The sequence below is a fragment of the Dipteris shenzhenensis genome, chromosome 7 (assembly GCF_047967505.1).
Source record: "Dipteris shenzhenensis isolate YYH24624 ecotype China chromosome 7, Dip_SZ_1.0, whole genome shotgun sequence".
Classification (NCBI taxonomy): Eukaryota; Viridiplantae; Streptophyta; class Polypodiopsida; order Gleicheniales; family Dipteridaceae; genus Dipteris; species Dipteris shenzhenensis.
The window spans coordinates 56,403,315-56,430,712 of record NC_141602.1 but is presented as its reverse complement, the minus strand read 5'-3'; the positions used below and the strand labels follow the sequence as shown (position 1 = coordinate 56,430,712).

The following is a 27,398-nucleotide window of genomic DNA, read 5'->3' as shown; positions in this document are numbered from 1 at the left end:
ATAGTGCAGTTTCAATCTCATGATAGTCACTCACAAGGTTGAAAACCATAAACTCCATCATGCATAGCAGGGACTAGCTACTATGACATCCCCACTGACGTCATCAGCGCCCAACAGTGGGTGTAGACCATAGTATAAAAATATGCTCTCACACATACAAATCCACACACCCACACATACTTGAGCATCAATTTATACAAAGTCTTCGTACTGAGTTTCTGTCGGCACTCCGGAGGTGAAGGGCAGACTCAGCCATGATGAAGGCTAGCACTAAAGGAGAAGGCTAATCAAAAGGTAGTCCAAAATCTCTTCATTCAAGCTACAACTGCTTGTGAAGTCTAAACATTTTCATTTTAGTCTCTCCCCAACGAGCATCTAAATCTAAATCTAGCTGATAGGGCAACGCACCAATTAAGATAGAAAGAATTATCACAATACCAGCAGGCCGCAACTTGGACGAAAACTTCACAAGGTGAAATTTGCATGTCCGCTAATACGACAGAAGCGTCATCCTTTACCAATACAGGGATACACTACCAAATAACCTCTCTGGCATCATCTATGGCCTGTGTGCCAGGATCTGCAGTAAAAAGGGATGCAAAAAATTTTGAAGCTACACGCATGACGGCATCACGATCTGACTGTAACACCCCGTCCGAGTCAACAAGATGCGAGACGCTATCTCTACTATGTATGGGCCGATGAGTAGAGAAAAAATGTTTGTTGACCCTCCCACCCATCTGAATCCAAAAGGATTCTCGTGCATGAAAGGCATACTCTGCTCTCTGATCCAACAATATCTGTATATGAGCCCTTGCTCCAGCAAGGCACTCTTGAATCCAAGCATCTGTGGGCCTCTTCTGCTCTTCCCTCTGAAGGGACGCTAACTGCTGGCGTATACCAATCTCACATCTGAGAATCTCACGTCTCCTGGAATCAGCAACTGTATGATAATAGTCACTAATTCTAGATAAGGCTGCAGCTACCTGAGATGGGCGGACAACTCCACCTTGTATGTGAGAAACCCAAATCTGTAAAATATCCTCCGTGAGGCTCTCCTCTGCATAAAAAGCATCCAGAATCCTGACACTGGCACATAGTTCAATGAAACGTTTCAGAACGTTGAAACGTGAAACGTTTTGAAACGTGAAACGTTTTGAAACGTTTCAAAACGTTTCAAAATAATAGGTGAAGTTTCAAAAAACCAAATTGTATTTTTTGGGTCCAAAAAATATAAATTTTATGCATGCATACATTTGGTATGCCAAAACTGTGCAAAACTAGCTAAAAACATAGAAAAAGAGTCAAGACTTGACAGAAAGCCTATAATGGCCAATGGTAGAATAGATTATAGACTCCAGATTAGAAAACTCAATCAAGCCTTCAACTTTATCAACAAGCCTATAATGGCCAATGCTAGAAATTAGAATAGAGTGTAGATTACAAAGCTCAATTAAGCCTTTAAATTTTAGAAATTAGATTTCAGTTGAGTAGATACTAGAATCTAGATAGGTCGCAAAAAATCAGATTTCAGATTACAATTTACAAGCTCAAGCCTTAAACTTTATCATATTTCAGTTTTCACAAGTTCAGGAATCACAACCATGGAGTCTGGACATAAATCAAGTTCAGTTTCACTCTTGTAAATAGTCTGCTAGTCTATAGACTAGAACCTAGATTACATAACTCAAGAGTCAAGAGTGAAGGCATCAACTTTAAATTTCAAACAAAACTAAAGTTCAAACTCTACTGAAATCTGAAAGAAAGTAGCAAGTTAATCAGCAAGAATCAAGATCTGTAGGTGCTTGGGCTGCGGGCATCTTCTCCCTGGCCCTCAGCCCCCTCCTCCTCCTCCTCCCCATCATCACTATCAGAATCTGCAGAAGTGGATGAATCCTCTTCTGATGATGAGGAGGTCTCCTGTTCTTCTGGAGCGGCTGCTATTAAAGTTGGTTCTGTTCTCCCTGCTCGTCTGCCTACCTGAGATCGTGTGGCACGTGCCAACGATGCCCGCTCCTCAGCAATGAATGCATATGCATCATCATCCTCATGCATAGGATGAAGCATTTCATCCTCAGGGACTTGCACACGTATCTTATCAGGATCCACCTCCTGTGGACCTTCAATGGTCTTCATTCATCGAATAAGTCGTAGATTGGCATGGACATATACAAGCCTACCATACACCAAATGAATTAACAGTAAATACATGTAGGTTGTAGCATAACTATAATTCAAATGCTAATAATGAGCTGTGTGCTGAGTGCATATAAAAGAAAATAGATATGCCGAGGCCGGAGTGCTCACACACAAAATTATGAATTGCCTATCAAGTTGTCCACTGCCTAGTCTATTCCTTTTTTTAGTGTGTATAAGTGAGAACACACTCCAATTCCTTTCACAGGCGCTAGATGAGCAATCTTGTGAAAGGACTCGGAGGGCAATGCGCTTCAACTCCGGCGTGCCCCGACCATACTTCTCCCACCAGGTAACAGGCCTCAACTGACCATCACGGAGACATGCACGAGCTGATCCAAACTCCCCAAAGGAGTTCCTAAATGAGAGGAGTTGGTCCTCCAAAGCATCTTGCAATATTGCATCTTGATATGCACGTTCAAGGAAACCTGTCCACCCTGCAGTCAACTCAGCATCATCCGATTGGTCCTCCCTCCTCCATAGAGGATGCAAAATGTGTGCTACTGCATGAATAGGCCTATGGAACCATGTCCATCTTTTTTCCCACAAGGCCATAATCTCTTGCTCTCTGTAGGGTGCAAATGAAATATATTTAGGTTGCTGCAAACCTAGAATCTAGATTCTAGATTCTAAATACAAATGTAACATCATACATGCAATTCCTTAAAGCTGCAAATAAGAAAATTAATTGCAGCCAACAGTGAATTGAAAAGTCAAGATTCCTGATTTGCATTTACCTTGTTGCATCAAGCCATGTGCACCCTTTCAATGCCTCTCCAACCTTCTCCATGAACTCATACACGAGTCCAATTGTGCATCCTTCTCTATCAACAAGTTGAAGGGTACTGAAAAGGGGCTGCACAATCCCCACAATCTCCTCAGCTGCATGCCAAAAATCACCATCAAACACAATGTCCTCAAAGGCACGTGCCTTTGGTTTGCTGGACTTATCCCAGCTCAACCATTCCTCACTGACTACCATGCGCCTTAAGTTAGGCTTCACCTTTACCAAGCGTGACAAGACTATAAAGAGATAGGCAAAGCGGGTCTTTGAGGGCTTCAGAATCTCATGGGAGCTATGTTGCCGAAAAATTGCAAGGGCTCTATGCTTCCTTGTCAAGAAAGTCACCATGCTCCGTGCCTTGTCAACCACCGAGGAAATCCAAGGAAGCTTCCCTATGTCCTCTATAAGAAGATCCAAACTGTGTGCAGCACAGGGAGTCCAAAAGATATGCGGATAGTCGCTCACAAGTAGCGCACCCATGCGCTGACAGTTACTTGCATTATCTGTAACCACCTGTACTACATTCTGAGGCCCCACATCCTCTACTACCTTCTTAATGTGGCTGTAAATGTACTCACCTGTATGAGATTCATTTGATGCATCTATGGATCTCAAAAACATAGTACCCACGCAAGATGATACAAGAATGTTAATGAGCGGGCGCCTCCTGGTATCTGACCACCCATCACACAAAATGGAGCACCCGTATCTAGCCCATGATGCCTTAATAGGCTGCAGCTCCTTCTCAACTTGCAAGACCTCTGCTTTCAGCTCCCGAGTGCGTAAAGTCTTTGAAGATGGAGCCCTAAATAAAGGGCCAGCCTCGGCCACTGCTTGAACGAACTCCTGAAAAGCTGGAGTACGAGCAAGGTTAAAGGAAAGGTCACACTCATAAAAGAGCTTGCGAGTTGCCCGACGAGCAAATGCAAGCAAAGTTGTGACCCAACTGGCTCGTAAAGTCCCTGGCCTGGGTGGTAACCTGGTTGAATTTGGACACCTTGGAGGATTCACAACTCGCAGTGATGCCCGTCTAGTGGAAGCACTACCAATAGAAAAAGAAGCCCCTTGTGTAGGTGGTGAAAGTGGAGGAGGGGGTCCAGATGTCACAGATAGAACGGGACTCCTGGGAGGAGATCCAGAACGTACTAGTGTTGATGAGGCCTCAACTCGTGCCCTCTTTGACGGGCCACTTGGTGTGCCTTCCAAGGAAAGAATTACATCATCTGGAACTTCTCCTACACATGGATTCACACCCTTTCCAGTGATACCAAGAAGATGTGCCCTTACACGAGGTGCACTACCACAAAATGAGCCACCACAATGCTTACACTTCCATTGTTTCGAACCCGAAGCACCATACTGTTGCTCAACATGCACTTGCTCCCAAACAATGTCCTTTGCTCGCCCCATCTCTAAGCTATACTACCTGCGAGACAACCAATAATCCCTTTGATTATTTGTTGCTTCAAGCTTGCAAGACAAATTACAATAAATTTTGTATTGTGAATCGTGAATGTAGTAGGTAGTAATACGTATTACGTATAGTATATACTAATGAACATGACCAGCCAACTGCTTCCAATGCTCATTGCTCACAGCAGCTAGCTCATAGCTAGCTAGCTGGCAATTAGCAGCATCATGCATGCAACATGCAGCAATCTACTTGCCACGCTCCAACGCAACGAACAAAAGGGGCTACAGCCTACTATCGTGATTCGTCATGCATGTACAGCTAACGTACCTGCGTCCACGATGCACTTGGGCGCTCCTGGGACCTGTTCGTCGTTCAAAGGCGTTGGAGTAGAATCTAGATATCGATTGCTGCCTTGAGCCTTGCGTAGGGGCCAAGGCGCTTGGAGCTAGCAGCTAGCTAGCGGCGCAGCCTGCAGGTGTCGCACTGTCGTGACTATCGTCAAAAAGCCCCTAGCCTGCAGGTGTCGTGACTGTCGTCAAAAAGCCCCTAGTCGAGGGCCGAGGCTCGTGGGCTTGGATTTGCAGGTAATCGAACGACGAAGAGCAAGGCTGTCACACGCCACGTCGCCGCCCTACGGGAGATTTGGCCTTGCAAACTTTTATCTAAGCTTACCCTAGCCACGTTTCATTGAACATGAAACGTTTCGAAACGTGCTGCACGTTTCGAAACGTTTCAAATTCAATGAAACGCGTTTCATTGTGACTATGCACTGGCAGAGCGTCCTCTCCGATGAGGCTCAAGAATCTGCAACACCACTGGAAAATGATCTAAGGTGGTAACCCCAGTAGAAATGCATACAGATCCGCCTCTGTCAAGTGCCCAATCGTCTACATAAAATCTATCAATATGTGCATGGATGGGCATGTGTACTCTCCTGTTCGACCAAGAGTACAGAAGTGACTGTGGCATAACATGAAAGGCATCATCAAACCAAGTGTCCCTGCCACTGTACTGAAAGAGAAAGGCATCCCAGGCTGCCCTCTCCAAAGAATAAATTCCACCCTGTCTGCCTCTCTTTTTATCTGATGGCAACTCAACCATGTTAAAATCGCCCCAATGATCCAAGAATCTGCAATGGGGGCCCAAGATAGTAACTCCTTCCAAAAGGAGACTCGCTCCCCTCTATTGTTGAGGGCATACAAATTGAGAAGACCAATCTTACGCCCTCCAATCAAAACAATGATCCATTGAGCTCTAAAGGGGGAGATAATACCATGACCAACAACCAAGGGTAGACCGAAATGCAAGTACCTCCCCTTGTGCCCATAGCGAGCGACCAGAAGGTATGTCCTGAAAGAAGTTTCCCATACTTAGAGCAATCACTGGCATCCAACTTGTGTTCCTGGATAAAAAGGATATCAATAGCACCTCCAGTGACACCTGGATGAAGCTGATTTCGGATCAGCTGCCTACAACGACGGTGTGGAACTCCGCCTAGGCCCTATATGTTCCAGCTGACTATCCTCATCGACAGGAGGATGCTGGGTGGAAAGGCTTACCTGACCTGGTTGTGCCTCATTAGGAAGTGTCCCGTCGAAAGGGCAAGTGTCCCGTCGAAAGGTCATACCCTTCCACAAGTGTCCATTCATTAAACCATCCATAAGTCTAGAAAGAGAAAGGAATATGTCACAGATCGTGACATCCCCTCCCACTCAAAAGAAGACCCTGGTGGAGATAATGAACCGATGTAGAAAATATCATGGTAGATTCTGAAAATACTGCTGTAAAAGATCAGGGTACTGCTGTAAGTCTTCATCAGACTGCCAAGTAGCGTCGGAGTTGTCCAGATCTCGCCAAAGAACAAGGAATTCCGTGATAAGTCGATGTCAAGTCTCTCGCTGTCGATGGTCCAGAATACGCTCAGGAATAAGGAGAACATAATCGTCTTCGATTTCTGGGACATAATCACCTGCAGGAGGAACTGCTTCATCGCCTGGAATGTACGTCTTTAGCCAAGAAATATGAAATGTTGGATGGATTTTACCCCATGATGGTGGTAATTCCAATTTATAACTTAAAGGTGAATTTTTCTTGACGATCCGGAAAGGTCCATAGTATCTTGGTCGCAACTTAGGAAACACAGACTTAACCGTCTTATAGCGATGTGGGGCTACAAATAATAGCACCATGTCACCAGTGTTAAATTCCAGGTGACGTCTATGTTTGTTGGCAGACCGTTGATACCGCTCTTGCGCTTTTCGCATATGATCCCTGACTTGCAGTAGAATGTCTTGCATTTCTTGAACCAGTTGATCAGCTAGGGCCACTCGATGTTGAAGTACAAAATTTGTTGGTACAATCGCAGTGTGTCCATAAGCTGCTTGGAATGGAGTCATGCTGATGGCACTATGGAAAGAGTTATTATAAGCAAACTCGAGGAGTGGTAGATACTCTTCCCAGGCTGCGAGGCGTGACTGAACATAATGTCGAAGCATTTCTTCCAGAACTTGGTTGACTCTTTCAGTCTGTCCATCTGATTCTGCGTGGTAAGCTGAACTGAACAGTAGAGTAGTACCCAAAGATTCGAACAATGAAATCCAAAAGTGACTGGTAAACTTAGGATCTCTGTCGGATATGATATTCTTGGGTAATCCATGGTGTCGGAAGATGTGTTGTATAAAGAGTTTGGCTATGTCCGGGGCCTGTGCACTGCTTTTGCAAGCAACAAAGTGTGCCAATTTGGACAAGCGATCAACAATTACCATAATCTGAGTGTTACCTCTGGAGGATCGTGGTAGTGTTGTAATGAAATCCATGGAAATACTTTCCCACCTTTCAGTTGGAACTGGAAGAGGCTGAAGAAGTCCTGTTGGAAGTCGTCGACTTGCTTTCATTTGTTGACAGGATAAGCAAGATGTAACCATGTTGATGACATCTCTTTTCATCTGAGGCCAGTAGTATGTTGCACTGAGTAACCGATAAGTCTTATTGATGCCTGGATGGGCAGCATAAGGAACTACATGATGCTTTTTTAACAAAAGACGTCGAACATCCTTGTCATGTGGTACACAGACGCGATCTTGATAATACAGAAGGTCGTCCGTATAAGAATAGGATGAGAAAATCTTTTGTTCGGAAGTCGAAGGTTGATCTTTGGAAAGAACCTGTACTGCGGTGCCGAAGTCTTTATCATTGAAATACTTTCCTTTGAATGAATTCGGAACATCCACAGATAATGTAGAGATTACCATGGCTGATGCTAGAGGTAACCTGCTGAGAGCATCTGCAACTACATTGCGTAGTCCTGGTATGTACTCAATGGTCATGTGAAAGTTGGCCAGAAACTCAACCCAGCGTGCTTGTCGAGCGTTCATGACTAGCTGACTAAAGATGTACTTGAGAGAGTGATGGTCTGTCTTGACCACAGAGTCGGCACCCATGAGATAATGTTTCCAAGAGCGATAAGCATGTACAATAGCAAGAAACTCCTTATCATAAACCGGATATCGGGTTTGGATATCAGAATGTTTATGGCTGTCAAAAGCAATAACTCTGCCTTCTTGCATCAAGACTGCTCCTGTAGCGATGTCGGAAGCGTCGGTCATGACCTCAAATGGGAGATTTGGGTCAGCAATAGCCATAACTGGTGTGGTAGTGAGTGCTTGCTTGAGTTGTTGGAAACCATACTCTGTTTCGGGAAGCCACTGAAAATTGCTGTGCTTTTCAATAATTCGGACATAGGAGCTGCGATTTCGGAAAACTGAAAGACCTTTGTATGGTAGAAGTTTGCCAATCCGAGAAAAGAGCGGACATCATGAACATTCTTAGGAGTAGGCCAGTTTCGGATTACCTCGACCTTCTTGGGATCCACAGAGATACCTTGAGCTGAAATAACATGTCCCAAATATTCAAGTTGGGTCTTGAAGAACTCACTCTTCTCAATGTTGATGTAGAGAGAATTTGCGCGGAGAACTTCAAAAACTTGGTGAAGATGTTGTTTGTGCTCATGTAGGGATCTGCTGAAAACGAGGATGTCATCGAGGTAAACGATGACGAACTTATCGAGGAAAGGCCTGAAGATGTCGTTCATTAATGTCATGAATGTGGCCGGGGCATTGTTTAACCCAAAAGGCATGACCAAGCATTCATAGTGTCCATACTTTGTTCGAAAAGCTGTCTTGTACTCATCGCCTTCTCATATACGAATTTGATGATAACCTGAACGAAGATCAATCTTGGAGAAGTGTGTTGCATGTAGAAGTTGATCGAAAAGGTCATCAATGCGAGGCAATGGATACTTGTTTTTGATAGTGAGCTTGTTGAGGGCTCGGTAGTCGATGCATAGGCGCATAGACTTGTTCTTTTTTTCCACAAGTAGTACAGGAGATCCGAAAGGGCTGCGACTGGGCCGAATGTGACCTTTGTCGAGTAGCTCGGTGACCTGTCTTTGGATTTCTAGCATTTTGAGTGTGAGAAACCCGATAAGGAGGTTTCGACGGTGGATTACTGCCGAGAATAAGTTCGATTGGGTGATCCACTGGTCGTCGAGGTGGTAACTGCTTTGGCAATTCCTGTGGAAAAAGATCCAGGTAAGGCTGGAAAAAAGGTCGGTTGAGGTATTCAGGAGGATCCTTTGTTGGTGTCTCCTCGACTGCCGTAACCAACAGAAGTGAAGTCTTTGCTTGGCGTTTACGAACCCACTTCTTTACTTGTAGGGCAGAGGCAACTGGGGTTGAAGGTGAGTCCCTAGAACCAGTTAGCTCAATAAGTTTTCTTTGGTGGACAAACTGGATAGTATGGCTGCGAAAACTGATTGATGGATCATAGTCGTAGAGCCATTGTTGTCCGAGTATGACATCGTACCGAGAAAGAGGCATAATGTCGAAGTTCAACTTGTCCGTATAATGTTGGATGCGAAAAGACAAGTTTTTGATCCTGGTGTTGCACAAGAAAGTTGTTCCATTTGCGAGTTCAATCTGATAGTCCATGAGGCTAGGACTGGTGGTCAACCGAAGTTTATCGACCACAGAACTGGCTAGGAAATTATGAGAACAGCCACTGTCGATGAGGATGGTGACCGTTGTTCCACGAATCGATCCTTGAACACAAAGTACTTGAATGGCCAGGGAAGGTTCGGGGTTGCTGGCAAGGCTCAGGTGGATGGTATTCGCCATTCGAACAGCTTTGCCTTTCTTGTCTTGTGCTGAGGTAGCATCTTCTTTTTGGGAAGTGCTAGGTTCCATATTAGAATTTTGCTTTGGTCGCTTGGGACAATCGAACCATCTATGGTCGCCTGTACAGATGGTACAAAGTCCTTTTGAGCTGGAGTTGTTCTTCTTGTCAGTGGCCGCACCTTTATGTTGGGGCTGTCGGTAATGACTTTGTGAAGAAGAAGAAACACGATCCTTGGGGGAGTGCTTCTGTTGGAATCCAGCAAATGATTTCTGAGGCTTCTGGGGATCTTGAGACTGTCGCTGACCTTGATTACCGAAGTTTTTGCGAAACCTGGTGTTATCTTGAGGGCGAGCACCTTTGGCCATAGGAGAGTTCTGTGTGCGAGTAGCACTCTGCTTCCCTGTGTTGAGGAAATCTGTAATGCGGCTCTGCGTAAGCAATAGCGCCATCTGTGGTGGTGATATTGGCTTTAAGAACATCAATGCGTAACGAGGGTTGTAGGCCTAAGATGAAAGCATGAAGGCGATCATCCTCAGTTAAACCATCAATCTCTAGTACCAATGTGGTGAACTGAGAGATATAAGAAGACAAGGAACCCGTTTGCTCCAACTGTCGAAGTTTTGATCGTGCTTGGAAGTCCGCATTGGCAGGTACAAACTGCTTACGGAGCACGTGTTCAAAACGTTCCCAAGTTAACACACTTTTTCCGTCCTTTAAGCGTCTTTGCCACCATAGAAATGCTGTATCCTTCAGGAGGGAGGCTGCCAAGGCGATCTTTTTGCCTTCTGTGAGGTCAACAGTGTCAAAATACATGCGCATTTTAGCGAGCCATTGGTCAACAGTTCGGCGATTACGTTGACCAGTGTAGGCTTCCGGAAGTTTGACGTCCAGTCGCTTTGTTTTGGAAGCTTGAAGTAATTGGTAGAGAGTACGCAGTTCAGTATTTTCTACCTCGGGGGGGAAAGAGTCCACATCGTCGTCGGGTTGCGTCACGTCGTCCTCTGTATGTGCTGGACTACGAGAATCTTGGAGTTGTTGAACTTTTTGAACCAGGTCGGAGATGCTGTCCTGAAGCTGAGATATTTGAAGTTGCAATAGAGATTCACTTTGGGTGTTGCCTTCAGGGGTCTTTTTGGGACTTGATTCTTTAATCTCATGAGAGGCTTCACGCGAGCGGTGCGATATGTCGGAAATCCCTGTAAGAGAGGCGCGAACTTGCGCTCTAGTTTGAACCATCCCTGAAAGAGGATTCGGGCTGCTCCCTGAGGTTGCTCATATTGGAAAGGGCAGGCGAGGCAGGATGGAACCACCCGTGGAAATCTGGTAAGGGAGGTCCTGTCGGAGGTAACACTGGAGATTCTGAAAAAGGTGTTACTGCTCGTGATAAGACAGGGGTAGGTAGCAGAGTCCACGGATCTTAAAAAGGGTAAGGAGCTGCTGTCGGAAGAGGAGGATATCCAGGGGAGGGAGTGCCTTCAGGATGTAAATACTGACTGGGAGAAGGTACACCCTGTAGAGGAGGATATCGGGGAGCTGAAGGAGGTGGAGAGTACCCTGGGGATGCTGAAGGTGAAGGGTAGAACTCTCTCCAAAAATGAACAGCAAACTCCTGAGGAATATTGTGTTCCGGATATCTTCGTGTCTCGTGGAACACAACCTGTACTGTGCTGAGGAAATAATGTAACTGAGGTGCCTCACGCAGAAGGTAGAGGATGTGATCCAAGTCACTCGGAGGGCACGTGACACAGAAGACCCAATATGCAAAGGCTCCAAAATGGGCTGGCTGTGCAATTTGAACACGATATTGTGTAGTAGCAGGTGCCTGAGGTGTCCTTGAATGGCCAGGTGAATTACCAGGGGTTTCCATGCTTTAATGTAAATTCTTTCATTTGCTGTAATTTGTTGAAAAGAATCCTGAAAAAGCAGATTGGAAAGACTCCACCTGGCAATACTTTAATCTGCCAAGTGATTGCGTAGAAGAAGGCTGCAAATCGTTGTCCGGAGGTCCATGTTGCAGTGTTTTGCGAGGAGTGCTCGAGGCTTGTCTGGTCCGGGCTGTCAACAGGCTGTCTTCATCGCGAGAGGAGGCTGCAAGTGTTGCTGATTTGGCAGAAAAAGATGGCGAAAACTGTTGCAGTTCCCTTGTTTGTCGACCGAAAGGCTGGCTGAAACTGTGCTCCCGTTGCAGGCTGGAAAGGAGCAGGCGAGGCAATACCAACAGGGCTATAAAGGGGCAGAACCTGGCAGCGACAGAGGCCAAGGGCTGGCCGCGAAAAAGGCAGAGAACCGGCAGCGTGATTCTGCGTATGCAGGGGCTGTACGGACAGCGCAGGGCTGTACGGATGGCGCAGGCTGTACGGACTGCTGCGCAGGGCTGTACGGATGGCGCAGGGCTGTACGAACTGCTCGCAGGGCTGTACGGGTGGCACAGGGCTGTACGGCTGGCTGCGCAGGGATGTACGGAAGGGCTGCGCAGGGCTGTACGGAAGGGCTGCGATGGCTGGCGCAGGCTGCAGGAAATCTGTACGGTGCAGGGCTGGTGCTGCGCAGGCTGCCAAGGATTCCGTACGTTGCAGTTTTTGTTTTTTTTGTTTTGGCTGGAGGTTGCGACGATTCGTTGGGCTGCCTAAGGGTTATTTGCCCCAAATTAATTTGGGGTTAACCCTAGGGTAGTTAGGGTAACCTAGGGGTAGGGGATGGGTTTAATTTTTGTCCCTTTTTACCCCTCTAGGTACCCTTTTTGTAGGTACTTGGGCCTAGGAGGTGTGCCTATTCGAAGGGGTGTGACCCTTGGAATAGGTGCACCTGTTCATGAGGGGATATGTCCCTTTTGTTAAAAGGGGTGCGACCCTGCATGAATAGGTATGTCCCTTTGCCCACGATGGGGTATGTCCCATGAGTGAGGAGTCGAGACTCGTCACCAAAAGGTGTGTCCCATGGTGGAAAAGGCGCGTCCCTTGGTTTTGGGACAGCCCAAGCACCTTAAAGGACACGATTTTGGTCGTGTCCATTCACATCAACTTGTGATGTGAGGGAGATGGAGAGGCCAGGATGACTTTAGGCGTTTAAAAATTTTACGCTCATCCTCTCCATCTCTTCCATGCACTAAGTGCACGGATGTCCTAGCGGCAAAAATGTATCAGATCAGCGCTAGAAGGTGGGGGGCATTTCCTACAGGCAGGAGCGAATTTTGCTCTGATACCACTGTAAGAAATCCTAGATTTACTATATTTAGAACAGTGCTAAGGAACAGAAAAGAGACTGAGATAGCAGAGAGCAAAGGAATAACTGTATTGCTTGAATGTCTGTAGGGTGGATGTGATTGTCATGCATACAATTTGGCCTCTCTTATATAGAGAGTGAAGAGTCACACATGAAAAGGTGTGTACTCCAAAGGGTATGTGCATGAAGAGGTGTGTACCCCTTGTGAAGGGTGTGACCCTTGATGAGAGGGTACATTACAATAGGAATGTCTCTTCATTAGAATGTCTCTTGTGAAGGGTTATGCCTCATTAGGAAGTGTCCCGTCGAAAGGGCAAGTGTCCCGTCGAAAGGTCATACCCTTCCACAAGTGTCCATTCATTAAACCATCCATAAGTCTAGAAAGAGAAAGGAAAACGTCACAGATCGTGACAGAGACAATGACCCTAACTCGAGACACCCCATCCGCTCTGACTGCCTTGCCGAGGAAGAAGGCATCCAGGAAGGAGGGGATCTCAGTGACCACTCCGAATAATGTGGCTCCAATGGTAGCAAGAAGTCGATGGTAGATCTGAGGAAGACCAGGAAATCTAATGAACATGATGTGACCTGACTGTCCTTCTCGACCGGATCGAAGCCCAAGGTGTAGGGCAAAAGAAAGATCCTCCTCGAACCCAAAGCCAGAGGATTAGCTTTGAGAACAAGGGCTATGGACTCGTGGGAGTCGAAAACCACTTGGAAGAATCCACGTCCCAAAAGTCGAACATCTCTGAGGTGTGGGGCGAGATCTCCTGGTAACGCCACCAGCATCCAATCTCTAGCCTGTGATTTGGAAGGGTGTGACCCAAAGATGCGGGCGAAAAGTGATGTGGAGCCCTCTAGTTCCACATCTTTTTTGAGCTGCTGCAACTCATCTCCTGAAAAAATGATGGTTCTCGCAGCCGGTGGAAGTGGACGAAGATTGACTGAGTGGGGATCCATTCGCCAATCGATGTGAAGAGGCCGATTCAAACACTGAAAAAGTTCCCGTCCGTGAAACTGCTACCCAGGACGTCCTAAACACTGGCACTGGAGGCCTTCTTATTCTCTTTTAGAGGCAAACTAACTTGCAAATTCAACCATTACGGAGTTAATGTGGTTAAGGAAGCTTTGGCATTCACCAATTCAGCCCCTATCCCCTTCTTTGCACCATGGGGAAAACCTATGTTGTATATAGGCAAGTTTGCTCCGAACTGAGATGCAAAACAAACTGAGGGAGGGGGCCTACTATATATAGGCAGCTACCCCCCTCAAGTCGGCTGTCATATGAGCCGACCCTTGCTATAGGTGGGATGACCCCTGCAGTAGGTGGGCCAACCCCCTCACGAGTCACCTACCCATAGGGGCTGCTACACACAGCCCTATAAAGGGATTCACTCTTGCCCTATGTGGGCCGACCAAGCCACCTGAAGCCTGAAGGGGCTGATCTCCAGCCCAAAACACCCCACTCTCACACGCCCAACCCTCTCCTGCCCTAGCCTGGACAGCCACACAGCCCTGACCCCCCCCTTGTGATAATGTTGTATTTTCTCTCTATCTCCTTGTTTTGTTGGGATGTATGCGACTTCTAGATCCCTTCTTTCTTATAGCATGCATTGAATTCCCCTTAATTTTTGCCTTATTTTCCACCCTAGCCTTCGATTCAAGAATTTGTCCAACACCTAGGATTTTTTTCACAAGGCAATCAACCCTTATCATTTTTTAGAAATCAATAATGAAAATAATATATATTCTTCCCTAACAAATGAGTTTGTAGACACCTATCTACATATGTCGGAGTGCACAAACTATAGCGAAGTTGTGGCTGTGAATGTCTCCTTTCAGAATGCTTCCTAGTGTTGCTTACCCTCTTTTTGACAACCTACTATGTGGGGAATTCCATCCACCATGCCAGTCTTTTGTGCATCTTATAGGGAGTCCCATAGCCAACACGCCTGAATCTCTGATTCCACAACCTCAAGTTGCTTGCATCCTCTTGGTCCACTAGAGCAACAACCTTGTACAATTTGTTTTTCCCCAAACCTCATGCCAACTCCTTCCTTCTATCCTTCGATCACATGAGTATCTCCTTGACAACAAATGCCACCTTCATGGTGTCCTTTGTTATCCGACTAACAAAGAGCAAGTTCTTGCACAGATTATGCGCATAAAGAGCATTAGAAAGTACCTTTAGCTAAGTCAGTAGTGAACATAATGCTCTCTATTCCTTTTATTGAGCACTTCTATTGTCATTGATTACTTTGGATGTGTAGGCTTTACAACGTTAAACTAGCTCTTCTTTTTGGACATGTGCTTTGGCACAACATTGTAAGCATACCAGTCATCCTTATGCTCACTCACCACATGAGTAGAGCAATTTGCGATAACCAAGAAGGTCTCCTCTGTTTTAGTGACTCTTGATTTTGACTCTTCTTTGGGCTTGTTATCCTTCTTCTTCTTCTTCTCTTTGATTTGCCTTTTTCTTTCAATGATCTTGTCTTTTCCTCTTGTGACTAGGTTTGTCAAAATAGAAGCACTCTCTCTTTTGTTTTCTTATCCCCATTATTATCTAACCTGTCACTCTTTGAGTCATTGGCACCTTTGGGCTTACACTCACGGGGCTTGCCCTTGCTACCTTTCCCTTTGTCAAGGAAGACCTTATCACCACCACCCTCTTGTCGTTTGTCTCTTCTTACAGTAATAAGAGGCCAAGCTCCTCAAAATTGAGAGGCCTAGTCCGTTCTCCAATTGCCACTATCCTTGTAGCTTTTGGGAAGCAATCCTAGCACAACCATGGATAATTGACTTGAGTCCACTTTGTGACCAATTGCTATTGGCTGATCCCTCACCACCTTCATCTTGTTGAGATGGTCATGAACAAGGAGGAGAGAGAGAGAGAGGAGGGAAAGGGAGTGAGAGAGAGAGAAGTAGAAGTAGAAGTAGAATTTATTAGCGTCCTCGGGGGGCCAAAAAATGACCCATGGGACCCGTCTCGATACAATGCAAAAAGAGTCTCCTCAAGGAGAGGGGTCAGGAGTCTATGAGTTCCTGACGACAAGTAAAAAGACGAGTGACAAAAGATCCCAATGCTGCCGGAGAGGCAGTGAAAAGAACTGATGTCAACTAAGCGGAGTCCCCCAGTATCTACTAGTAGTCCTCCCTCATATGTGCATATCGGGGGCCACTGTAGAGCTACATGTGTCTCCGTCTCAACTGTCTGCATGTCACAAAGGGTACAGGCTCTAGCATGTCTGGGCTGGTGTATCCAAGCTCCCTACTCAATGGAGAAAGAAAGAAAGAAAGTTTATTAAAGTCTTCGGGAGACCGTGAAGGTCTATGAGACTAAAGATAACTGATACAATGAGCATAACGATGGTGGTCTCAAAACGGGCCAACCAACCGTTTCTACAAAAAAGAGGTTATGAAGGACTATGTGTCTAGTCCTGATACAAAAAATATATGTGTCTACCTCCAGATGATACAGAGAAGAAGAAGGGGGGGGCACAAAAAAGTGGGGCAGAGGAGGGAGATACAGTATACATGTGCAGGTGGTGATCGTCAGAGACCAGTCATAGAGGGGTCATCAAATGGGAAATCGAAAAAAACCCTGCGATAGATGATTGGCCTCTGACGTCACGCGGCCTAGTCGAGCTCGGTCGTCGGGGGCGGCGGGTGGCCCTATGGATGAGGGCAACGGTAACCCCAGTGGGGCGGACCGAGAGCAGAGACGAGATGTCATGGACCTGGATGTGTGAATCTATCCGCTGACGCAGCTGTCGTGACTCTGGCTCTCGCTCACGTCCGCGTCGTCGGCTAGATTGAGAAGAGGTATCCTGTGACTGAAAGAAGTCAGTGATAGGCCGTTGGATATCCTCACGTTGTGTGTGCTGCTCATGTCGCCGTGCTCGGAGAGAAGTATCTCGGTGGCGGGTCATCTCATGTAAGAAAGCAGCAGGCACCGCTGATCCGGGAATTATAGCATGTGTGAGAGGGAGCCGAATCCGTTGCGGAAGAGGCAGTGGTATCGGCCTCAAATGGCATAATAGATAGGACATCTGAGAGCAAAATGCTCCTCCGACTCGATCTCCTGTAAGTCGCAAAGTGGGCAAAGGCGGTCCTCTCGTGGGATACCCTTTGCGCGTCCACTCTCGATCCGTAATCGGTGTGACGAGACCCTAAACTGACCGAGGGAGATCCGGAGCGCATGTGGTAGATGAAGTTGTGTGTAACCCGAAGGTGTGATGAAGCCCTCTTGTGAGATCTGGAGGCAGTGTCGGCGGTAGAAGTCGAGCTTCACAGGAAGCTCGGAGTGAAGAAACCATGTCCGCCAGATGTGGAGCTGGAGCAGATCCGCCCGAATGAGCCGGTTGACCTCCTGGTCAGTGGGGGAGAGGGGAGATGGTGGAGCGTCAAGGCTGTACTGAAAAGGAGGCAACCGGTCTAAGTCGAGGCCCAGTCGGGTGAACCAACTGGAAAGACGACTGTACCAGCATCGTTGGTCCCCATCGACGGATAAGGCCATAGAGGAGGATAGGGCTAACCAAGGTAGGCGGAGGCGACCGTCAGCGGAGGAGCCAAAATCCCTGACTCTGTGGAGGTAGGTGATAGCCTGAAAAGCCGCATCAAGCTGTAGGGGTGAGGCGCCGAACTCTGCTAGAATAATCTGGTGTGGTACCGATGGTTTGCTACGGATCATCCGAGCAAACATCAGTATCTGCAGGCGCTCAACTCGAGCCCACTCTGTGTCTGAAAGGTCGACTCCCCACCAAGGGCTACCATACATGCCTGCTGGGCGGACCAAAGAATCAAAAAGGAGAGACTTGGTCCGCGGGTCCTGGAAGTGGGAGTGGTAGCACTGTCGCTCCAGCCTGGCAAGAGCGGCCTATCACCGGCTGATCCTGGCCTGCATGGCCGGGCGCATCGTGAAGATCGGGCCTGAGAAGACAACGCCCAAGTATGTGTAGGAGTCAACTATCTCAACAGGGTCGCCGGCGAAGAGGAACTGCTCTCGGTGCATAGCGGGTCTGGAAGTGTTGAAGATCATCACCTTGGTTTTCCCAAGGTTGACCTTCAAGTCATGTGTATCACAGAAGGCCTAAACTCCATCCAAGTGTCGCTGAAGACCAGTAGCAGAAGAGGATAGTAGTACTACATCGTCTGCGTATAGGAGAATCTGGATGGCAATCCCTGCAAGAGAGCAGCCTGCACCTCCGAGTGTCCTGATGGTGGTCTCGAGCTCGTCGATGTAGAGGCCAAATAGAGTCGGTGACAAGGGACATCCTTGTTTGACTCCGATAGTGCTCGTGATCTCTGGGGTCCAGCTGGTGCCAATCCTGACCTGCCCCGTCACACGCTCATAGAGAGCTACTACTGCCCAGATAATCGCCGAGTCGTAGCCTAACTCCTGCAGACGTCTGATGAGTCGGGCGCGGGGAACGGTGTCGAATGCCTTGCGGAAATCCACAAAGCAACAATATACTCTCTGTCTCCTGTGTCTGGCCTCCTCAATATACTCTCTGTCTCCTGTGTCTGGAGAGAGAGAGAGAGAGAGAGAGAGAGAGAGAGAGAGAGAGAGTAGACAGCACGTAGGAGAAAGGAGGTGGGAGTGATAGGATTAGATGTCACATCAAAAGGTGCTACAATGAGTGGTGGATGGAGATTTATATAGTCCCTCCACATGTCCCACCTAAAATCCCTATAAAGGGCCTCTATATTCGCCCATTTTCCCCCTTCATTACAGCCATCTCTTCCCAATAGAATTTTGCCCAGCCCACAAAATTTTACATCCTGGCTGTCCAAACGGTGCAGCAAACAGCAACTACTAATCAGCTCGGAAGGAGGTAGGGGTAGTCCTGGACAATGCTTCCTGGCTGCCGTGATTTTCATCCTCAAGGAGACCTTGCCATTTGATAAGATACTCTACGTAGATCTTCTTTTTGAGCACATGGTCTCTGAAACCCACAATGCGCTCCGGGGCATAGAGGATGTGACCCTCCTCATCCATAGGTAGTGGCTCAGGAAGAACTTGGACATGCTGTCCTACATGCAGCTTCAGCAAGGACACGTGGAAAACATTGTGAATCTTGGAGGTACTCAGTAGCTCCAACTCATATGCCACCTCTCCAACTTTGCGGATGATCTTTAAGAGACTGTAATACCTGTAAGCAAGCTTCGTATTGGTGCTACCTTTCAGCGAGGCATAACAGTTCTTATGGAGGTGTAAATGCACATAATCCCCTTCTTCAAAAGACAGATACCTCCTACTTCATCCACATACTTCTTCTTCTTGGCTTGGGCATTCTGCATATTCTTCTTAGCCAATTGCAGAAGGGCATCCATTCTTTCCAAGTCACTCCTACTTGCTGATTTTTCACAGCTGTGTCTGCCATTAAAGGCGGCACCCCACCCTTGCATCCATACATTGCTTCAAAAGGGCTCATGCCAATGGAAAGGTGTTTGGTACTGCTGTAGCGAAATTCAGCCAAAGCCAGCCACTTATCCCAGGACTTCTGTGTATCATGACAAAAGTGCCTCGAGTATTCCTCCACCCATTTGTTCACCCACTCTAACTGTCCATCCGTCTCTGGTGGTAAGCAGTGCTAGGTCTGAGGAGAGTACCCATTGCTGTGAATAACTCTTGCCAAAATTGACCCATAAACTCTACATCTCTGTCACTGACAATTTCTTGAGGGAAGCCATGATGCTTAAAAACATGCTCAATAAATTGCCAAGCAACCTGTGATGTTGAATACCGGGTCTTAGTGGGTATGAAATGAGCCTATTTTGTCATTCTGTCCACCACCACATATATGCTATCCCATCTCTTCTCTGTAGAAGGAAACCCTGTGATGAAATCCATAGCGATATGAGTCCATTTGCCTTCTCGAATAGGGAGAGGCTGTAAGAGACCTACTAGTAGTTGGCTGTCCACCTTATTCTATTGGCAAGGCAAGCATTCAATGACATATTTCACCACATTCCGCCCCATGCCATCCCAGATGAAACTCTCTCTGATTCTTTCATATGTCTTAGTGATACCAGCATGTCCAGCTGTAGGAGATGAGTGCATTTCCTGCAAAACCAGCCATTTATACTTTGAATCTTGCACAAGATATTATGTCCTTGCAGTACAACAGCCCATTATGAAGCTTAAATTCAGCATGCCCTTGGTTGGAAGGCTCTTGTAACTCCAGAAATATGGGAGCTGCCTTCAAATTCTGCATATGCTCTTCCTGAATCCCATGAATCTGGAAACGGCAGACAAACTGCAAGCCCAGATTCTAGACAAAGCATCGGCAACCACATTTCCTTTCCCTTTCCTATACTCAATGTCAAAATCATAGGACTGGACTGCAGCCAACCACCTCTTCTGCTTCATGGACAAATTGCACTGCGTAAGGAAGTACTTGAGTGTCCTATGATCCGTCTTAACCTTAATCCTCCTACCGTACAGGTAGTGGCACCATTCCTCGAAAGCATGTAGTATGGCCAGCATTTCATGATCATAAATATGAGAGTCCAATTCCTTGGCTGTAAATTTCTGTTCTCGAAAGCTATAGCTCTGTCTTGCTGTCTCAGAACAGCCCCCAAGCCTTTGCCACTTGTATCCACCTCTACAATGAAAGGGTGTGAAAAATCAGGGCACACTAATACAGGTGCATTACTCAAGGCACGTTGGAGGTCCTCAAAACTGAGTTGTGCTCCTCCTAACCATTTGAAAGCATCCTTTTTCAACAAGTCAGTGAGAGGGGCTGCCCTCTTGGCAAAATGTTTAATAAATCTCCTGTAGAAAGATGCAAGACCCAAAAAGCCTCTGAGTAGGGTGGGATTTTGCAGCTGTGTCCAGTCCCTTATGCATTTTACCTTGGCTGGATCCACCCGAATTCCATCCTTGCTCACAACGTGGCCAAGATATTATTCCTCTTCCGCCATGAAAGTGCATTTGCTGGCTTTAGCATAGAGCTGATGCAATCTCAAGATTTCCAGGACTTGTTTGACCTGTCTGATATGTTCCTGCCTGTCCTTGCTATAAATGAACGGAGGTTGGGGCTAAGCTGAGTAAGGAGGACATAACCCAGCTTTTCAGTACGTCTGCAGTTGGGGTGTTTTGTTAGTTCACTTCAAAGCCAAGGGAGAATCACTGAAAGACTAGTTTACCAGTGCTCACGTGTCTGAAAGGTACACATAATTATGGGATCACTTAGCACACAAGTAGTGAGCTTGGCAAGTTTTGTGGTTCAGATGGGACCAGAGTTTCAGAGACTTTGCCTTGTACTTCAGGGTATTGCTTTATGCTAGCATAAAGTCTCATTTCGTGGCTAAGTAAGAGTTGCAAGGGGAGTGGACAGGTACATGAGTCCTCAGATCCGGGCCATGTTGAATCACCTAAGGCTGCTAGACAGCAGCCAAATTTGGGCTAGCAAGAGAGGCCTTATAAAGGCCATGAGCAAGGGCTGAAGAGCACTACTCACCGCCTCTCTGGCTGTTTATCCACACCCGCCTGATCCCTCCGTGAGAGAGAGCTTTTTGTTTCCACTTAGGGCTGCGTCCGATTTGTGAACGCAGCCCCGTCAGCTGCAAAACTGACTTTTATGTATCTTGTTTTTTCGAAGTAATATAATCAGCACTGTTTTTTCGGGAAAAAAAAAAAAGGGCTGAAGAGCACTGACCTGGTCGGCAGGCTCCCCTTCTTACAGACCGAGGTTGGACCCTTCTAGGTCGGACATGTCCATTCAGGTTGACCCTGCCTAGGTCAGCCCTACATGCAGGCTGATCGCCCTGCTTTAGGCTCTCCCTGGCCTATATAAAGGCAGACATTTGCTCCTCACTCTTACCCCACAAAAGCCCTTTCTCAAGGCACTGCAGGAAGAGTGTTGAGCAGTCCTCTGGCTCTCATACAAGTTTTCATCCTTCATCTTTTGGCTGTTGTGTTCGCAACCTCTGCTGGATGTCTGTAGCGCAAAGTTCCCGCCCACTCTGGGGACGTATATTGTGAAAAGCGATCGCTTTCATATAAAGGATACGTTTCGTTGGCGATTCTACAATTTTTGTATCTGGTTTCGAGATTCTCCTAACAGGGACTCGGGCCAGATCCGCAGTACAGGTTCAGGTGTCTTCTGCCTCCACCTTATTCCCGTTCTAATATTTCCTGTTTTCGTTCCTAAGTGGTGTGAACAATTCACGGTTATGATTCTAAAGTAAATGAACGGTTAGCCTGACTTTTAATACCGGTCGGATGCAATGGAGCAAATAAGCAACCAAAACCCAAAAAGTTGAGTTAAAGGAAACCTCGCGTTCCATGCATTCGTTGAGAGCATCCCGCTGCTTAGAGCACAAATCTGCGTTGTAATTGTTACGAGGTAGGCAACTCAAGAACAGGTACATTTCTTGCATACATGTGGTTGTACGCCCCCACTTTTTTGGATTCACGCGGGTAAACACGTACTTCCTCTTACCCATCACTGTTCCTTCGAAGCGTACAGCTGCGGCAACACGCTCCTCCCCTCACTCCTTCGACCTCAACAAGATATGCAAAAATGCACAAGGGAGGGATCTTCCTACATGCATTGCCTAAGTCAAACTAACAGTTGACTTGACTTGAGTTGAAACTTGACCCACCCATGCATCACACAAGTCACGCTACAAGGTTGACTTTGACTCGAGGGGTGTGCACTGTGTCCGTGTCACTGCTGCAAACCATAACCATGCATCGTTTCTGACACGGCACGATCGAAAAGTCAAGACAGGGCTGCTAATGGCTACAGGGTCACCATCCTTAGAGATATTGCTACCGTCGCTATTGGTCTCTCAATAGATGAGCCCAACAACCTGAAGCCTAATACTGGCACCCTTCAAAACGAAAGAGTACATTTACAAAGATATAGTCAAGTTAGGTTAGACTATTACACACTCGTTAGAGAGTCTATTGTGAATTATCCTCTGTCTTAAGCTTCAACTCTCCCATCCTAGCATTAAAGAAGCTTAAAGTGTGAAGCTTAAAGTGTGTCGCTTAGTGCCCATTGCATTAATCATCATTAGTGTAATTAACTAATGTTGAAATAGCCTTCACAAAGCAATTCAATTTAGTGCAAACTTTTGATCTTTACCGTACAAGCAAGATTTCTACTTTTAGCTTTCCAATAAGCTTTCATATTGTATGGTTTTGAGTTAGCTAGAGAGAGGAGAGCTCACGGATAGGGATCTTAATATATTGGTGCTTTTGATAGTCCTTGTGTTAATGGTACATTTTTTTCTAGGATTTTCAACAACTTTCAATGGAGTAAAGGAGGTTAACATGCTCATATGATGCCATTTTTGGCCTGCCCTGCTGTGGGTAGGCCTTAGTGAAGGCTTCAAGGCGGAGATGGGAAAAAATAAGGATTTTTCGTTTTTCCTTTGAGAGAAAATGTTATTGTTCCATGTGTCTGTCATGCAACTTGTCGTTCTTTGGATTGGTCCACGTTTCATGCAACGTGGTCATCTTATGTTTAGAGATGGGTGCATGGCTGTTTGGCGTGGAGTCGTCAAGGTGGATACATTGCGCATGGGTCATTCTTGGTGTGGAATGTGCGTTTGCGAAGTTGGCGTCTGCAGACAGATCGAGCCAAGATGGATTTGTTGTGCATGGATCCGAGGCTCCTTGCGAGACTTCACGGACGAGCATATTGGGCTTTTTTGTGATCGGGATTTTTTGCTGTCATCGATCGTTTGTGTGCAGGGGAGTGCATTGCATGCTATCTATAAAGTCGACAGTGCCCTTTGTGAAGATGTGCTTGTTATATGTGTATGCTGTTCTGTAGTCTCATACATGGCAGATCGTGAGCTTGTTGATGAGTCCTGCCCCGATCGCGATACCACAAACAAAGCTCCAAAGAACGAGGCTCTCCTACATCGATGGACACTGAGAATACCTTCCATAGGGGTTCGAATAACGTTGTTTCTTAGTTTTGCTTTCTATTCTATTCATTATTCACTTCTTTATTCACATTCTGTGCATGAGTTCGATATGTTGCTTTAGACGATTCTATATTTGGATACATGATCTGACAACGCTTATTGGTGTATTTGATTGCAGAAATGGTAAAACGTGTTAGTGGAAAACTCCCGGTAGAAGCAGATGACGATGCGATGTCAGTGATGAAAGATTAGTGGAACTTGTTTTTTGGGTGAAATCTTTTCTTCGTTTCTTTCATATTTTTGACAAACGTTATGCTTGTGTAGAGACAGAAGAAAAGAAAAAATCCGAACCGCCACGGTCGCCCTCATTTGCTAATTCTCCTGTCATGGTGAAGTAAACCTCCGAAGCACTCAGAATTGTTGAAGAGTTCTGGGATTAAAAAAGACAGCAAGCGTTCTCTTCATCAAGCATTCGAGGCCGTCGCTCGCGAGGCTTATCCTGAAGGTAAGATCATCTTTACAATGATTTAAATTCACTTGCGTGGAAGAAATTGGCTCATCACATTTCTTTCCTGAACTACAGCGAAGTCTTTGCTGCGTTCTTAACAAGAACAAGCTCCACTTGTACCTCGTTTAAAATCTCGTAGGTGCTGTTGTGCAAAACATGACGAAAGAAATTATTGTCAATGTGCGTAGATAATCATCTAGATGACACTTAGACAGGACTTTAATTTTCTTCGACTCTCGAGAGCCAACGCCATCCCTTCTTACCTTCAACACTTGAGCGGCATCGCTTCTCATTTCCAGCTCACCTTTCATTTCAACATTTGGCCCATCCAGATCTCAACACGTTAATCTAAGAACCAGCATCTCTTTCGGTGTGAGAGGATTCAGGTTGAATCAACTGAGGTTTGGTGCTTCAGATTGTACTATGTTACAGACACGATTTGCTACGTGAGTTTCGTTGAGTTTTTTTTGGTAGGAATGTGGAACTGTTCAGTTTTCTCTTTTGTTTTTTTTCGTGATTTGCAAACGTTCTTTTTCTCACTTGTGTTGTCAAAACACTTGCAGGAATGTTGTGCGCTGTTGCAGTTGCAAGCAACTACAGAAATATTTTTATTTGTCTTCATAAACTTTTCTACAATTATCGGCTTCATGAACCCTTCTATAGTTCGTTATTTATATACTTTTTATGGTGGTTTAGTTGTGCTATGGGAACAAGTAGTTCTGCACAAACAACAAGCAATAAACACTAACAAAGACAAGTTTAAAATATCATTCCACAAAGCTGGCTCAACAATCAAACAATGCTAGGTACATCATCAAGCACCCCAGGTACTCAACAAACTACAATAATTTTGACCTACGTGTTGAAATTGATGGTCTCCGTAACACAAACCATCACAACAAGGCAACCAATTCCACATTTTTTCAGCATGCTCAAGACTACAACGACCTAGGGAGGCTAAACACCAAGCAATGTTTGCTTCTCAATGACATACTACTAAAAAAATGATTGCGAAACACATCACCTATTCATCTTTTTTTATCGGGCGACGCTGGCACAAGCAAAACATTCACGCTGTTACTCTTAGTACAAGCTTTGGTTCACAACCATTACTCGCATGAACAAGTGACTGCTATTGAGTTACCAAAAGTTTTGCTCTTAGCATACACTGGTAAAGCTGCATACAACATAGGCAAAACCACCATCCACTCTGCGCTCCACTTGCCACTGCTTGCATCCACTTACAAAAGTCTAGCTACAGAGAAACTAGAAACACTTTCACAATTATACAAAGACGTCCAACTAATTGTGATTGACGAGATTTCATTAGTCGGTCAAAACACTTTCATTGCAGCAAACATGCGCATGCGAGAAATTAAGCATAACCACCTTCAACCTTTTGGGAGAGTAGACCTAATACTATGTGGAGACCTGTGCCAAGCAAGTCTGACAAAGGACAATTGGATATTCTCATCCATCAATGCTAGCAATATGACCATCTATTTAGAAAGACAACATATTATACTACGAGCTCAACATGCCCATGCGTGAAAACAATACTCAATTTCTCGGCCAATTAAACCAAATAAGAACTGCTTCGCACAGCTTGGATGATATTAGCAATCTCAACTCTCTATACTATCGATGACCAGCTGACGCAACAAAGACGCCACTATTTTTTACACAAACGTTGCCAAAGATACAACCACGCCATCTTCGCACAACTACCAATGTCTCCTTTGTGCATCAAAGCGAAGGACATCAGACACAAAACATGTAGTAAAACAATAAAACTACCTCCAAATGAAAAATCAACCAGAGGCCTGCATAAAGAAGTACTCTTAAAGCTTGACATGATAGTCGAGATATGCGATGGAAACCTTGACATATCTGATGGATTGGTAAATGGCGATGATACCATCTTTAAGGGCGCAACCATAAATAAAACACCTTTAATCATGTGGATAGAATTTGCAAGCCCACAAGCAGGAGCACGAGCAAGAGCTTCTTATTCCCATTTGTACAAAGAAGAAATTCCAAAAACATGGATGCCAATCTTTCAAATATCGTGCGAATTTCAAATCAGCAAAAACCAACTCAACACTGTGTGCAAATACCAATTTCCAGCACATGATCGCACTAGCTTCTCATGCACCAAAGACAGGGAAAAATAGTTGACTATTGTAAACCAACAACAGACAACTTCAACCAACCTCGGCAGGCCATATGAATAATATTCATCTTGTTTGTATATTTTAAAAATTAAGCTCTCCATGAGGGCAACTTGTCTATTTAATAGGCAAGTAAAAATTTCGGCTAGTTATATGGCACTACTGCATCAACTTGGGTTGTGAAAACCCTAATTTTGGTCCAAATTTGTTAGACCTATTTTTTGCAAGTGTATTTTTCACATGCCCTTGTACCTATTGTCCCTCTTTGATCATGACACTTCAAGCCACATGGTCTTCCCCTCATTCTAGAGCTCAGAGTCTCAAAAAAAGGTCAAATTTAGCCTAACAAATCCATATCTTAAACTTGCCTCTTGCTCACTAATAGTTCACTACTACCATGAGCTACAAATTGATAAATTTGCAACATTTCGCATAAATGTCTAGAAAGGTTGGAGAAATGCAAATCATTCCTCATTAAGCTCTTCTAAATCAGGCTATATTTTCGCAATAGGACACTTGGCCTATCCCACAAGAACTTATAATATTACTTTTCTAAGCCATGTTTGTCCAAGGACTATGGTATCGCCCAAAAACTCATAGTATCACTTTTATAAGCCATGGTTGGCCAATGATTATGGGGATACGTTTTTAAAGGTATACAAAAAGCATAATACTGTGGGGTAACTTATATGTTACTCAATTGAATTGTAAGAGGTTTGGCAAACTCCAAGTTGATTTTTGGAGTATGAGAACTTGTCAAAAGCTCAATGGCTTTGTAAAGAGTGTTTGTAACTTGCTCATGTGAGGGGTAGTAAATCAAATCATGTTCTCCAAGGAATATATTCTTTGAAATGAAGTGATGATGCACCTTTAGATGTATCATGTGGATCCCTAGCTACCATAATTGTTGTCATCCAGTTTACCCTTGATATCTAAAAAGATGATGTCATTGTGAGTTTTTGCCAATGAGGCTAAAATGAACAAGTAAAGGTCAAAAACTATGGAATTCAACGAGGTCAAAATGATCAAATGAGG

At 45.5% G+C, this 27,398-nt stretch overlaps 1 protein-coding gene across 1 annotated transcript; it reads right to left on the bottom strand.

The window, feature by feature from the left end:
• Window positions 1–2,136: 2,136 nt before the first annotated feature.
• On the bottom strand, window positions 2,137–4,390 carry LOC147900543 (uncharacterized). The gene is made up of 3 exons (XM_087376674.1): window positions 2,934–4,390; window positions 2,327–2,764; window positions 2,137–2,176 (listed from the first exon to the last, which is right to left on the bottom strand). Exons 1-3 carry the CDS (start codon window positions 4,388–4,390, stop codon window positions 2,137–2,139), a joined length of 1,935 nt encoding a protein of 644 aa, XP_087232800.1.
• Between the last annotated feature and the right edge of the window lie 23,008 nt (window positions 4,391–27,398).